This window comes from Musa acuminata, chromosome BXJ2-3 (genome assembly GCF_036884655.1).
Source record: "Musa acuminata AAA Group cultivar baxijiao chromosome BXJ2-3, Cavendish_Baxijiao_AAA, whole genome shotgun sequence".
Classification (NCBI taxonomy): domain Eukaryota; kingdom Viridiplantae; phylum Streptophyta; class Magnoliopsida; order Zingiberales; family Musaceae; genus Musa; species Musa acuminata.
This window is the reverse complement of record NC_088340.1, coordinates 1,170,654-1,186,960: the sequence shown is the minus strand read 5'-3', so window position 1 is coordinate 1,186,960 and position 16,307 is coordinate 1,170,654. Positions and strand designations below refer to the sequence as shown.

At 41.7% G+C, this 16,307-nt stretch overlaps 2 protein-coding genes across 2 annotated transcripts; one reads left to right on the top strand and one right to left on the bottom strand.

Annotated features, from left to right (window-relative positions):
* Positions 1-595: 595 nt before the first annotated feature.
* On the top strand, positions 596-4,603 carry LOC135606766 (UDP-glucuronate:xylan alpha-glucuronosyltransferase 2-like). Its single transcript, XM_065097949.1, has 3 exons — positions 596-856; positions 972-1,578; positions 3,417-4,603. Exons 1-3 carry the CDS (start codon positions 668-670, stop codon positions 4,358-4,360), a joined length of 1,740 nt encoding a protein of 579 aa, XP_064954021.1. The 5' UTR covers positions 596-667; the 3' UTR covers positions 4,361-4,603.
* A 941-nt stretch (positions 4,604-5,544) lies between these two features.
* LOC135606767 (uncharacterized) lies at positions 5,545-12,129 on the bottom strand. The gene is made up of 7 exons (XM_065097950.1): positions 11,790-12,129; positions 9,722-9,779; positions 8,768-8,848; positions 8,638-8,673; positions 8,114-8,353; positions 7,884-8,022; positions 5,545-7,191 (listed from the first exon to the last, which is right to left on the bottom strand). Exons 1-7 carry the CDS (start codon positions 11,957-11,959, stop codon positions 6,725-6,727), a joined length of 1,191 nt encoding a protein of 396 aa, XP_064954022.1. The 5' UTR covers positions 11,960-12,129; the 3' UTR covers positions 5,545-6,724.
* Positions 12,130-16,307: the final 4,178 nt, after the last annotated feature.

The window sequence follows — 16,307 nt, the reverse complement described above, 5'->3', positions numbered from 1 at the left end:
AACTGGCAAGGAAAGAAGTTGGATGCCATGAACCTCTCAGGTTTGGGCTTCTTTATGGTGTTCTGTTTCTTTCAAATGATGTATTGGAACCACTCTTCAGGATGTTAAAGGTGGAGCTCTTCTTGTTGTTCTTTAGTGGTCACTGTGGCAGATTCACCTGCTGCAAGTCTTACCTTCTTGTGGGATCCACATTCATATCTCTTTCATAGGATTGTATCAGTGAAAAGAATAGTGCAGGGGGTAAGTGAATTTAAATTGAAATCTGTCACTACATCTTTTGCAATTAGATGTTTAATCTTTTGCATAAAACATACATATGGGTACTCAATTGGTCCTAAAGTATGATTCACTTTATATACTCTTTACATAATAATAGGATGCATTTGGGCACCATTTCTTTCCACATCCCAATCTTAACTCAGGATTATATATATATATATACATATATACATGTATATATATATATATATATATACATGTATATATGTATATATATATATATAATCCTGAGTTAAGATTGGGATGTGGAAAGAAATGGTGCCCAAATGCATCCTATTATTATGTAAAGAGTATATAAAGTGAATCATACTTTAGGACCAAGGGAGTGAAGCCTGGCCAAGAACTGTTGAGAGAGAGAGAGAGAGAGAGAGAGAGAGAGAGAGAGAGCATGGGCTTTGGAGGGGAGATGATGCAGGCTGTTGCATCGAAAGCTCTGGTGATCAAGATTAATGTAGCCTTCCTGGGCTTCTTCATCTTCGCCTACATCCTGCTGCTCGTCCTACAACCTGCGTCGCTGTACAACCAGAACGCCACCAAGATGGTCTCTTGTTCCTTGCGCGGCTGCCACGTGAAGAAGGTAAGGTGAGTGCTCGTCCTCGAGTCCTCTCAGTCACACTCCCGAGGCCAAAAGACCTAGTGATCTTGAGAAGTCGAAATCTCCCTTGGGAAGCTCCTCATGCTGGCATTTGCAGGCGGAAGGATCGATCCGGCTGCAGGCTGCGCGAGAGAACCGGACGACGATGGAGACGGTCCCAAGCTTCCTCAAGAGGTTGCATGGCGGCATGAAGGTTGCCCTGGTGAACGTCGGAGCCGAGGAAGCGCTCGACTGGGGTCTCCCCAGCGGCACGACGGCCGTGGACTTCGAGCCCATCTCCGACAACTTCCAGTGGAAGGACCTGTTCCCGGAATGGATCGACGAGGAGGAGGAGAACGAGGGCCCATCGTGTCCAGAGATCCCGATGCCCGACCTCTCCTCGTGCGGCGAGGTGGGCATGGTCGTCGCCAAGCTGCCATGCTGGCGTGCGGAGACGGCCGGGTGGGCGCGCGACTTGTCGCGGCTGCAGGTCCACCTAGTGGCGGCGGCCGCTGCGGCGCAGAGGGGGCGTAGGGACGCCCGAGGGGCGGTGAAGGTGGTGCTGCTGAGCGCCTGCCGGCCGATGATGGAACTGTTCCGGTGCGACGACCTGGTGGCGAGAGAAGGTGAGTGGTGGATGTACGAGGCGGAGGCATGGAGGTTGGAGGAGAAGCTCGCCTTGCCCATCGGCTCCTGCAACCTTGCCTTGCCACTGTGGGACAAAGGTAAGAACCATCCTCATCTCCTCCTCCATCACACTCACAGATTTAACTCCTGAGAAACTAATTAATAATTCAGATGAAATCTTATGAAAAACAATTCATATAGCATGAAAATTATAATCTAGACTGCTACAATTAATGATCCATACCATATGATTCATTAACTTGTTTTAGTGCCAATGAAGTTAGTGTTGTTTTTGGTTCCCGAAGAGCAGAATTTGAACTACTAGGATTATATTTGTGATGCATTCATATAGAAATATAGACATTATATGACTATGAAATATTGGTGGTATTTCTCAACATACACTGCAGAAGTTTTAAATTGCTCCTAATTATCATTTTTTTATTGAGTAGTAGTAGAGAGAATATTGCAACTTTAATTTGGAATATTATTTTCTTGTCCATCAAGGAGTCCACAATATTGTGTCCACCCCAATAGAGGGATCATTGTGACATGTAGTAAGAGAGGTTTGAATGCATTAGACATAGTGTACCATCTGAGAAAGAAAGTATGGGATATGAAGTTATATAACCATCAAGAATCTTCTTGTTGGTAGCCTAGCATTTATTAGATGGCCTGACCTCAACAGAGGTTGCAATAGTAGCGATGAAAGGTGTTTCTGATAGGTTTGTCCCTAATAAGTTGAAGCACATGAGGTAGGGAAAAGCTTCAATCGGGTGGACGGGAGGAAGAAATGGCCAGATTGCAGTCGGTGGCATTAATGGATCCTGCCTCACTTTCTGAACAGTGTGTGAGAAGGACAAAGTACTTCAATCAATTGCTGTGTGTGTTGGCATGTTCTTGTGCTGACCTTTTTACTGCTTTAGCTTTTATCCAAGATGCTGAGTCAGTACCTTCCTGGATCTTTTCTTCTGTTCTCTTTAGCCATGGGCTCATCTTCTTGGTGGAGTTAAATGGGGACTGAGTAGTAGGAGGAGGAGGAGGAGGAGGAGGAGGAGGAGTAGAAGAATGGTTGGGCAATAACATCAATATCTCAGGTGGTGTTCTTCTTCCTTCAACTTGAAGGTTCACTTGACACAGAAGTGGGCACACATTGCATACACCACAAACCTAGAGATGTGTCCCCATCAAAGCCTGGTTGTTTCTGAGGTTGGTTGGCCAGACTTGGAAGCAAGGCTTTGCACTTTGCTTCACAGATCACACTGATACTTTTCCCTGAAGGAATCAAGAGTTCCATCTATTCTTTCTTTGATGAAGAGCTTCCAATACTTTGATAAGGATTTCTCTTGCTTGCTCAGAAGCAAGTTGGCCTTCTTGTGCTAGAGAGATCTTTTCTTATGTTTGTTTGATTAGGTAGGTCAGCACACTTATGTTTTGAATTTTCTTTTCCTGATTGAGAGAATTCAGGATATTATTTTATTTTGTTATGGTGTACAAGATATTAGTAGTATGAAATTTTGTGGTCATCAAATAATTTCTTCTATCATAAGCTAAGCTCTAATTGCATATGTAATTAATTCTTTCTTAGTATTTCGATTCTTATATTTTTAAAAATAATATTAAGATTTTTATATTTATGAAAGTAAAATATTTAATTTTATTTTTTCTATGTTATCGATTCGATTGATGAAAATATCGTATGTGATAAATCAAAATTAGGCAGATTATAAATCTTGTGATATTTTCATCGACGCTAATTATGTCGTGGGCAGTATACTACACACTGTTCCCTTCCCTTCCTTCAATGCCACATGCACTCATACGCCAAAGCTGGACCTTCTCACTCATTCGGTCCAAATCCACTGTAGAATGGCGTTTACGTACTTCCGTTCGATTCATACTGAGATGATGACATCACTGCATGACTGTTTTGCAGGAACGGACGTGGTCTACGACGCATCGAAGCTGGCGGAGGCGGCGACCCCGCGCCGCCGCGAGGCCTACGCGACCGTGCTGCATTCCTCCGACACGTACGTGTGCGGCGCGGTCGCGCTGGCTCACAGCATCGTCAGAACCCGCTCCACCCGCGAACTCGTCCTGCTCCACGACAACACCGTCGCCCCCCACAAGCTGCGTGGGCTAGCCGCCGCCGGGTGGACCCTCCGCGAGATCGAGCGCATCCGCAACCCGCGCGCCCAGCGCGGCACCTACAACGAGTACAACTACAGCAAGCTCCGCCTGTGGCAGCTCACCGATTACCACAAGGTCGTCTTCATCGACGCCGACATCCTCGTCCTCCGCAGCCTCGACGTCCTCTTCCGCTTCCCGCAGATATCCGCCACCGGTAACGACGGCGTCATCTTCAACTCCGGCGTCATGGTCATCGAGCCGTCGAACTGCACCTTCAAAGCGTTGATGGCGCTCCGGGAGGACGTCGTCTCGTACAACGGCGGTGACCAGGGGTTCCTCAACGAGGTGTTCGTGTGGTGGCACCGTCTGCCGAGGCGCGTCAACTTCCTCAAGAACTTCTGGTCGAACACCACGGCGGAGGCGAGCATGAAGAACCACCTCTTCGCCGCCGACCCGCCGAAGCTGTACTCGATCCACTACCTCGGCATAAAGCCGTGGATGTGCTACAGGGAGTACGACTGCAACTGGAACATCGGGGATCAGCGAGCCTACGCGAGCGACGCGGCGCACGCGACGTGGTGGAGGCTGCATGATCAGATGGACGAGCGGCTGCACGAGTTCTGTGGGCTACCGGCGGCGAGGAGGGAGGAGCTGGAGCAGGAGCGGCGGGAGGCGGAGGAGTTTGGGTTTGGAGATGGGCATTGGAGGTTGAGGGTTTCGGGGGACGGCAGGAACGTGACAAAGCAGTGAGCTTCTCTCTTCAAGTGTGAGCATGGAATGCCGTGAGCTTAGTCATCCTTCCTGTTCACTGTCGTGTGGATACAGTTCACATTTCTCTTTCCTTTTTGATAGATTATATATGTGATTCATACTATATGGAATAAAGTTTAGAGGGGAGAAGAAGTCCATTGAGTGGATTGCAACATCCATCAGTTGTGGAATGTGATGAAGGAAAGGAAAGGGTAAGGGTGCTCATGGAAAGTTGAGGATGGATCGAACACTTGTTTGTGTTTGTCTTCTCACAAAGATGAGTCAGTCATAGGGGCTGCAAATGTTCCAAGAACAGGATGAGGATTTCTAATTGGCAAACTAAGTAAACTGGAGATCACATAAGCACGATAAAACAATAAATAATACCTTGTTTATAAGTAAGGTAAATGAATTATCTATCTTGCTCAAAACCTGTCACAGGATGTTTACTCGAGTAATTTAATTTAGAATGATACGGGTGGAAGCATCAAGACATGATGATGGTAAGACGAACTTCAAGATGCAAAAAGAACATCTTTGGAGTAGCTTACAAGAATGGGAGAAAGTATGAATCTTGTGAAGCAATCTTTGTGTGGAAGATATGGAAAGCTTACATAAGATTCATTTGTGTTAGGCCTACCAGTTGTGGGGTGTATGTATGGTGTAGATGTTGCTTACCATCAAGTTGAGGAGCTTCTCTGTCTCCTCAACTCAACTGGCTCTCATCTCCAAGAATTGCTTTACTTAGGCACCAAGAATAATGCTCCCATCCACCCAAAACAATTTCCACAGATGTGGTAGTTCAGAATGTAGATTGGACATAACTTTGGCATCACTATTGGTGAAACCTAACATTTTTTTCCCCCTTGTAAGCTTGAAGATGGAAGTTATATCCACAGTACCAGAAGTAGGCATAACAAATGTGCCTTGCTGATCAGTGTAAGGTCAATGTTGCTGAAATGAATGCATTCAGTTGAATGAACTATCCATCATTGAGGTTGTGAATGTTATCTATAGCTTGCTTAGAAGGAAACTGCTCTTCCCATTACTTCATTAAGATAATTTTCACTGACTGCTCAGCTTATAGTTACCAAGGACTTCCAGTTCATGGAAATGTTGGGAGTCATACAATGATCACAGAGGAGAAGCAAAACATTCCCAGGCACATGCAGAACTTCAAGAGAGACAGGAAGGACAAACTGAACTTTTAACATGACAATGCATTAGTCTCTAAGACAAGTTAATTAGCTGATTGATATGTATCTGTTCAGAAGTTGGACCCTCTGTGAAGCTTTTGTAAATCCTCTTCTCATTGTCTTCAAGTTCCCCTGGTGAATTAATAACCTGAAACTTCTATATGCTGAAGATATCATGGTGGATCAGAATTCAATTCTTTCAGAAACAGAGCTGACAGTAAGGATGAAGAACCTGACCTGACTTTTCTTGCCATACTGTTGTGTGAACATCTGGCCTTTGAATTCAAAGTCATGTCAATTCTCATTCCTTCATGTCCCATGTGGACCAGTGTGATGATATTTGATTCTTCATTTCCTTCTCATGACCCCCTGTTTTCAGGTCTCTGCTACTGTATGGGACAACATGCTGATACACATAATGAAGAATCACATCCATGATGTTGCAGTCTAGCCATTCAACTCTGGGAGACTCATTATAATATCCTAATTTATCTTGCCAACATTCATGCCCTGTTCCTTATGGCACTGTTTGTTTGTTTAACCTCGTTACCAAGTTTAGATTTGACATCTGCCAAGTTTGATGAGCAGAACTTTCTTCAAGCTTTGATGTGAGTTGGTGTTTCAGATCCACCATGAAGGTAATTTCTCTGCATAAAACATCTCTGCTGAATTGTTTTGGCAAATCATATCAATTGTAAGCCATGGATACTTTCTGTCACTGACAGAGGAACAATGCTCCGCGATGGATATTATTGCCATCTTTTACAGTTTTCAAGTCTTCCTAGATGTTGGTTGTTGCAAGTGGAAAATAGGCAGCCAAAGATTCTGTACCAAGTGAAACAAAGATACACTCTCTGCTGTTCTTAGATAAACTCACATTTCCATGATTCCAAGAGGGACAACTAGTGACACTGAAGTTACTGTACATTCAACAAAATCAGACAATCTTATGAATATCTGCTGTTCTTAGCTATTAGCCTCACATTGCCACACATCCAAGGAAAACTACAAACACTGAAGTTGCTGTACATTCCATCATGAATTTGTTTATTTTTTTGTCTTTATTTTGTGGCTTCTTATCTTTAGTTCGAAGTGCGACAACATATTAGCATCCATCAGATTCCACAGAAAATTCTTTTATTTTTCCTTTCCTCATGAGCCAAAGATTCTACAATCTCGATCGTCGTATGCACTTCATTGGATAGAAAAGGCCGTGTCGCCGTGCCACAGCAAATGTTTGCCTTCCATTGAGTGATGTAGAAGGCTTTATATCCCAGCCTTCTATATTCTTAGGAACGCATATATCAAAAAGTATCTGGCCCAGAACACCATGAGCATTGATGCTCGGCATGTTCTGTGGGTGGAACAGCTCTCCTTTTTGTAGGTTTGTGTCTTTCTTATCCTCGTACTCCATGGAGCTTGGCAAGAAGAAATGATCACTTGGGTCAGTTGCTACCCTCCTTAGGCTCTCACTAGAGCTCGCTGCAGCTTTATGAAGATTGCAAACTGACTCAGATATCGAAGGACCCTCCAAGCCCTGTGATTGCAGCCTTCTCTGTGCATAGATCATAGCTGCCTTGCCAACCAACTCAAATACACCAGCTCTATAATCAGATGCATGAAATTTGTAGTGGCCTGTAAAATAAATCAGTCCAGCAACATTATGAACAAATTGTAGAACAGTTCACACTAACGTGGAAGCATATGTATTCAAAAACCACTTTATGCAAAGAAAAGTAGGCCCTAGTGCTGTATAATCACTTATCACATGAGAGCAAGTCAAAATTCAAAATTTTCATTTTGGTTTCATTTTCCACTAGTGGCAGAAGTGAAATACTTCAGCATTTCATTCCAATCTCCTCGGCTGACAATGATAAGCCAAACTTACAACAAAACTGACCCTATATTCACACACATAAACCTCAGAATAATGTTAACTGCTGAATATATATATATATATATATATATATATATATATATATATTAGTATTTGTGTAAGGTCATCCAATTCAAGTTCTATATGCACTCCCTTATAGTCATAAGGGAATCTTAAACTTTATGTGAAAGTCAATATGCATGTAAGAATTAACAATTCGGCATGACCTTTTGGGTACAATTTCTAACATATCAAGAGTTTCTTTCAATCTTCTATTAGGTACTCTGTGATAGCATTCATTATATTTACTTTTAGCTCTACCGTTTTGGCTATTAAATGACTGGATTATTATCATAACAAAATTAAACCTAACTACAACCTCAATTTAAACTTCAAAGACCATAAAAACATCATTAACACATCACTGACTACAGTTACAAATTGAACATACCGACATGAGGGGAACTGTTCCATTTTATTAGTTTCACATCACCGCCAAGCTCCTGTAGGTGTTGAGCAAAATTACAAACGACTTGGTAGGGGGCAAGTTCATCATCTTCTGAGCAAAATATGAGGAATGGGCCAACATTCTGCATATCATTGTTTTACTGAACCGGTTAGTCTTAGAGATGGATAGCTTTATGTAGACAAATGAATTTGGAAAAAGAAATGGAGTCTTACAACTGATGAGTACAGAGTCTGCCAATAATCAGCGCGTTCAGCTTCAAATCTGCTTATGAATAAAGTGTCCAGACCAGATGCCAAGGCTTTTGCCATCCATGACACAACTCTAGGTGGGTGGGGCCTTTTCAGAACAGATGGGTGAAGAAGAAATCGAGTGCCCAGATCACTTGTAAAATCCACTGGACTTGAATCATATATTTGACCACATAAGCAGTCCTTTACAAGCTGATATTCATCCTTCAAGATGTACCAGAATATTTTAGACAAAAGATACTTCAGTTGCAAGAGACTAAAGGAACAAATAATTATCTGACTTGTTAGTGGACTAACAGCTGCAGGATACAAAGCTACAACAGGAAACACAAATTGTATCTCACTGGTCACCCTAAGGTATCTGTTAAAACTGGTTAGCAGTTCTAGATTGTCAATGGTTAACAGTTCTAGATAGCCCTACAAATGATTGCAGAGCGATAGGTGACAACAAGTGAACTGGGATTTTAACTTGTAAAGCATGAGCATACCAGATCCAATAATCCTTTGCATCGTCCATTGATCAACTGGAACAAAGAAAAGATACTAATGCTTACAATCAAAGTTGATGAGATTAAGAAATTATAGCAAAAACAGTCTATCTTGGACCAAGAAACAAACCTGAAGAACCTTATACATGCAACCTTTTGGTCCCCCAGAAAAAGCGGCGAATACAATGGGTGATGGTCTGATCTTTAATTCCTGTTACTCCAATAACAGAACAAAAAAAATGTAATCATGTTTATCTAATAACGATCAATTGATCATTTTTGTACATAGCAATAAGGCCTAAACTCCAGATTAGTTATGCATGTATATGTGGATAAGTCCGATAATCGTTCTGAACATCCAAATACAACATAACCAAGATGCAAACTCGGCTAAAGCAAATGCACCATCAAGTCAACAAAAATATAACGATTCAGTATGTCAATAACTGATCGATAAACAACAAATACTCAAAACCCCAAACCTCAAATTAAACTAACTTTGCCATCTAACAATCTCTTTGTTTGGTGTTTATGGCCTCCAGACACATGGTGCACAAACAAACTTATGACTGACAGCAAAGAAACCCTATCAGGACCATTGAGCTAGTCAATGCATGATGGCATGTGTCAAGCCAAGCTGATAAATGGCCAGGCCAGTTTTGGCCAAAAAGGTAAGTGAACCCTGGCGCTGAGTTGTCACGAACTTAAGACTTGTGGGCTAGGCCATGCAACATTCCTGCTATAACCAACACTAGGAAAACACATCAATGAAACCCTGTGCCAAGTTGTCATGAACTTAGCCTTGTAGGTTCCACCATGCCCAAATCCTGTTATGACCAGCACTCAGAAAACACATGATAGTCTGCTAACAACACAAAACACAGTATTTATGAATTACTGTCAAGGACCTTATGACATAGAGCATTAATTTAAGACACCAAAAGTCCATAAAAATGCATCCTTGATAAGCATAGATTGTGGGATTAGACTCATTCAAGTGGTTCAACCATTCAGAAGGTAAGCACGATATAAGCCATGAAAAATCACTAGGTTCATATTTTCTCCAAAGAAACAATATAATTACCTGAAGAAGCTCCTTGAGAACACCATCAGCTAGTGATGAAGCCTTCTCAGGGAAAAACCTGCAGAAGTCATTAGATTCTGAGCTCAAGGAATTTCAATAAACCATTGCATGATGGATCTTCTAGAGAAAAGAGTTTCTACATATATAGCAAAAGAGCTTCCACAGATACTATGTTACATGCCTTTTGGCATGCATGGTCTTTGCATATACACCACTCTAGACCTCTTTTTTTGTTCCACATATATTTGGTGTCTCGACCATAAGTAAACATTAATATTAAGTTATTAACCATCTTTAGTATAAAATATCTTAAATTGCCCTTCCAAAACATCCCAATCTCAATTTCAACAAGTGTTTTACTTGCATATCTAAAGTCAAATTTTAACTATCAACCAAAACCAGGGTTATAAATAGAAAGAAATGTAAGAATAGCATTTTAGCAAACAGTAGTTTTGCAACGGTATACAAGTTAGGTGGCTACTTTCCATGCATCATTGTCATGGCGATTTTGTGGGCATGTGGGTTAGTGCTTAGGGAGTAAACCAAGCCTCAGTATGCTGTATGCCTAGATTAGACTTGCAAGGGCGACTACATAAGCAGAAATTCAATAAAGCTCACTCATGAAAATGAGTATGTATATTCATAATATGATCAACCATATTGAATAAATCTATGCAGTCTATCGGTTTGTGTCACATTAAGCAAATATTTCAATCTCAGATGGTAGGTTTGCACTGGAACTTGATCAGTGCAGAATCATCTTTATATCAGCTGATACATGTACTTAACAATGCTTACATATTTTGCAAAATCATAATATTAATGTCTCTTGACTCATGACATGTAATTTCAAAGCAATAATATATTTTAAAGATTTTAAATTTAAAACACCAGAAGAACGAGATAGACAATACAAATCTAGTCAGGTACATAGTTTCTTGGTAACCCAATTTATATGGCAAGGATTCAACATAAAAGCTAGGTCTTGCATTTATGTAGATAATGTTGTTAAGCTGTTGATAACTGCTTTCCATGTTATTCATAGCTTCAGAATTTCATTTTCGGCATTCTATAATCTTGCCTTCATCTTCCTGAAGCATTCCAAATTATAATGGACTTACAAAGCATTATGCAAAAGAGTTCAATGAATACGGCATAGGTAGATTATTATCAAAATCCACTGCAATATATATTTTCAATTTGCTGTATTCATTGACGACATTTATCTCCATCCAGAATAAAGGTTGAAGAGTTCATTCTGGATAAGGCATCTAGCTTTTGCCAATCTTCAACAAGATATCAGAACTTATGGTGACAATTAATAGGATATAAACAAAGACATACTAATTGAGCCTACAGTATCTAGTATTGGATGTGGCAAAGGCATATGCTTATCAAAGCAGCTTGCCAATGCAAATAACAGTATTGTGAGCCAAAAAACTTGCTGGGTATCTCAGTTACCATCACCTTATTTTGCTTTCTGGATGGTATCGCAATGTCTGGCTAAGATGTTAGTTTATATCAAATCGTGATTCAAAAGAAGATATGAAGTCACAGATCAAGGAAGTACATGTTCTTGCTAATGTTTTAGAACTGCATCCCTATTTTTATTCTTGGTTAAGATAGTTATTTCATGCACAAACTATTAATAAATTCTATATTGTCGACGCCATGTTTTTCTTAGGTTTTTATTTAGGTGTCTCGTACTAAAATAAAACTTAATTTGTTTCCGCTTGTAGCTCTTTGGCAACAGAATTGATAAACTTGTAAATCAACAGCCTAACCTTCAAAAATAAAAAAAAAATGGGCATAACATACAGAGACCGATATCCAACGATGCAGCTGTGTTCCAGAATAAACACAACAGACCTATAAATCAGAGAAGAGAAAGCTGTTCCTGTATTGTATTTTCCCCCTTTTCTCTTCCATCCAAATTCAACTACAGGTCTCCACGTGCAAATCTTTCTAATATAATTTTCCTGCCTTCTCGTTGCGACATCGACTAGAACAATCTACTGCACATGCAAATCACCAAAAATCCGAAGAGGGAAAGACGGTTAACACTTACAGAGTGAGAAAATCGGCATGGCAGATGAGCGACCGCCAGCCGAAGGTCGAGTAGAGCTGCACGTAGGGCTTCAAGTGCCTTTCCTGGCTGGACAACCACGCGAACACCACCACGATCCCCTCCCTCCCCTCCTTGCTCCCCCAGTAGAATCTCCCTCCCTCCCACCACATCTCCCACCAGCGATTCACCCCAGCTCGTGATTCCGAACCCAGAAATTCCCCCTCCAATCTCCGCCGATTATCCCTTCGAGCTCGGCTTCCTCATCGATTGTGTCTCGTCGATCCGATCCAGAAACCCTACTCTCTCTCTCTCTCTCTCTCTCTCTCTCTCTCTCTCGGTCTCGCATTCATTCATTTATTCATTAGAGGGACCTGTGGCAGGGGAGGGGGAGGGAAAGAGCTTAACGTGCACGGGCGGTTGGATGGGCGTAGGATAGCAAAGAAGGTCACGTGGAAGCTAACCTGCTCTATGATTGGGTCGCATTCGATAATATATGGCCGGTGGTAGTTCGTAAGAACAGCTTGGATTTTTGTTGGGGGTGACCAGAACCAGTTATGGAGGGTTAGTCAATCAGAGCCGCAGCCTCAAGAGATGCTTCTTTGTGGGTGAATTGTCTCCATGAGGGCCAATAACTTTGGATTGGGCCTAATTCATTTTTTCTCCTCCAAGAATTTGAAATCCTTCGGCTGAATGTCCAATCATAATTATTATTATTATTATTCAGTTCACTTGTATATAAATATAATATAATTTATTATTATTATTTTATTTATTTATATTTTAAAGATTAGTGTGTCCAATCATAATTTTTATTATTATTATTCAATTCACTTGTATATAAATATAATATAATTTATTATTATTATTTTATTTATTTATATTTTAAAGATTAGTGTTAGAATTGATCATCAATCTACGTCTCGAATCGATTCGATTTGATTTATTTTTAAAAATTATTATACACCCAATATTCAATCTCGAAAGAAGAAGTAGAATACGATCGAGAATCAGACCAAGGCCAAGAATATAATAAACTCGAAACTTAAAAGGATATAAAGAAATAGTTCAAACAAGATACCTTTTAGATATAATGTCTTGATTATGAACGATGAGAAGAACCTTCAAGTAGCAAAAACTTAAACAACTCAATATTTATCTTTTTTTTTTTTTATCAAACGGTGTTTTATCGTTAGAGACTTAGAGTTGCTAATATAAACAAATTCAGCTACATGACTTGTATTCCATGTTATTCATCTTCATGTATTCCAGTTTACATTTGACACATCTAGCATATTCTATTCTATAAACTATATAGATTAGATAACTTTATACTTGTGTCTTTTTATCATCTTTGTGCATGGAGACCGACCTTTTGATCACATATTTGAAGCTTCTTCCATGATATGATAAGAGAAAGAAAGTAATAAAACAGGTAGAAAGTATATCCAAAACTAAGGTTTGATAGTGCAATCAGTGATGTGCTTATGGATGCCACCACCTTAGCTTTCCCGAGAAAAGGTCAATCTTGTTTGAAAACTATCCTATGTAACAAAATACACATCATAGTCCAAAAATGGAGAAAGCCAAAGAAACTTTGAGTAAGACTGCACATGGATTCTAAATGGGTAAGAAAGGTCAAATATCCCTCAACTAATTAATGACTCATCTTTTTCAATAAGATTATGTTTGTAGAAGGACAACAATGGGTCGAGTTCTTGCTTAGGTCAATTAGATTGAAAAAAAAAAAAGAAGATACAAATCCAAACAGTAGTAGAATAACACAGCTTGATAAGGAGATACCATATCTTAGGACTTATTATTATCTTATTTAAAAGTAGATATCCTACATCAATTAAACTCTTATCTTGATATCTACTAAACCATTAAAATTTATATTATATTTACAAGGAGGATGGCATAGGGGAGGCAAAAGCATTCTTTCTTCCTTTGTCTCCTCCTCTATTTTACCTTTGGCCATATCTGGAGATGCTTCAATCATTGAACATTCACTGAATTTACAAACTGGGAAGAGAGAAGAGAGGCAAGTAGCCTTCTCTCATTGAATGCAATGTTTGTATAGATCCTGCATTGCATATGAGATTGAGGCCTTTTGTGGCCCTAGGAAGGATGCCACAATCTTTGTTTTCTTTTTCCTGCTAAAGGTGACAAGAGCTTCTCCAGCTAGCTAGTCTCATTAATGAAAGAAATGTGAATGGGAGCTCTACTCATGCATGGTTGCAATGACTAATACAGGAAAAAGACAAGGGTGATGATAGGGAGTTCTAACAAATCTCAAATTGCGTTAGGAGAAGGGACTTAATCACTGAGAGAGAAAAAGAGCCATGTCCATGAGACTAACATGTCATCAGAAAAAGCTCTCCTAATTCTCTGGTGATCCTATATATGCCAATTGCCTCCCTTTCTCTTCAAACCTAAACACAAAGAACAAAAAAGATTGCCACAGAACTACAATCTCCATCATGGATTCCTTCATATGTTTTCTCTAACCTATTAACAATTCATTAGTTTTGATTTAATTTAAAAACATAGACAATTTGATGACTTAATGCAAACATTAGATCAATATGTTCTTATCATTTGATCAAATGTAGATCGTAGATATAAGGTTGGCAAGTATGCAAGAGCTTTGAGGGCTCATGTTGCATGAAGGTTTTCACTATGGGCCAAGATTCAGAAGCAAAGACTGGATCAGACTATCTGTATAATCTAGATTGGTGACCCATTTTGAGGTGAATAATCATCATTTTGAGTTTGAACTAATGAAAATTATGCTTATATTCTTATATATCGCGTCATTGATTCTAGAATGATGACAACTCCATTATCACCAATAAACAAGTTGAAAGGACACACTTGAAATATCTGGCTTTCATTCGTTTGGTGCAGGCAGCAGCTGGGAAGGAAATCTAAATGTTGTACGAGTATTTTATGCTCATCTCCTTTCCCACCCTAAACACTAACTCATGCTTCCTCCTCCCCACAGCTGGGAGATAAAGAGAGAGCATCTTCTTCTCGCGTCTGCTACGATCAAATTAAGGCCACTCCTAGTCTGCATTTATATACTAGTTTTGGCCGACAAGGCCGTGCTGAGCTCTCACAGGCACCGTCCAAATCAACCAGATAATATATATCAGAGCTTTAGTGGCGAAGGACGCATGCGAAGCAACAGTAATGGCGCCCTCCGGTGATCTCCCAAAGCCACATTGCTATCGACCACCTTGAAGCTGCAGGGAGAGATGTTTAATTTTTGTGCTACCTGTTGGTGTCAACAATTTTAAACCGTGACCTCGGGGCCAACACGACTGGGTTCGGGTCCGAATGATTGGGGATTTTCTTGAGCGACCCTTGAGAGAGATCGCTGAGGTGACCGACTGCAGTGGTCCGATCGCGACGGGACGGTCGTTTCCTCTGGAAGGGAACTCCTTGCCTGGGCACGCGGTGGGAGACGCTCCGTCTTCGTCCATGCACACAGGTCGGGTTGGGAGGCTCGACCCGACCCCTCCGACGATCAAGTTAGTTGATAGTCACAAGGGGTTTTTGTCTTTGTTTTTCCCTCCTCCTCCTCCTCCTCCTCCTCCTGAGCGCGAGGGTTTTTATAGGGAAGGTTACCGTTTCCTGATGTGCCCGCTTGCAGGGAGCAAGATCGTACTCCTGGTAACGTCTGACACCGGTGTTGGCGTGGCGTGAACGACCGGGCTCGCGCAGGATGTTAATGTGCCTCGGTCGGCGTTCCGATCTGTTTTTGGTCAGGTGCTGTCAGGACAACCGAGGTGCGAGGCATCATCCGGGCGCAGCTGACATTAACCAGCGTCCCATTGCCATTATTGCCCTCATCATATTGTAAGGGGGGTCCGAGGCATGGCTTTAGCTTTAAGAAAATGTTCCTGTTGGTCGGTAGCCGGTCTATTACCAGGGGTGTAGGAATCGTGGAGTTTAGTAATCGAGGAGGGCTGGCCGCACAGCGGTGGTCTCGGGCAATATGCAACCGAGGAGCACGACTCAATCGGGCAGGCTGAGCAGAGGTGGTCTCGGGCAACACACACCTGAGGACCCGCAGAGGTGGTCTCGGGCAACATGCAGCCGAGGAGCATGACTCAAGCGGGCATGCCGCGCAGAGGTGGTCTCGGGCAACATGCAGCCATGGAGCAAGACTCAGGCGGGCAGGCCACGCAGAGGTGGTCTCGGACAACATGCAACCGAGGAGCACGACTCTAGCGGGCAGGGCGCTCAGAGGTGATCTCGGGCAGCGTGCAACCGAGGAGCATGACTCAGGCAGGTAGGCCGCGCAGAGGTGGTCTCAGGCAATATGCAATCGAGGAGCAAGACTCAGGCGGGCAGGCCGCGCAATGGTGGTCTCGGGCAACATACAGTCGAGGAGCACGACTTAGTCAGGCAGGCCGGGCAGAGGTGGTCTTGGGCAACATGCAGTCGAGGAGGACGACTCAAACTCGGGGAGTTTGTTCGGTGAGGAAGGCCGTGTGCTCTTGGTCCTCGAGC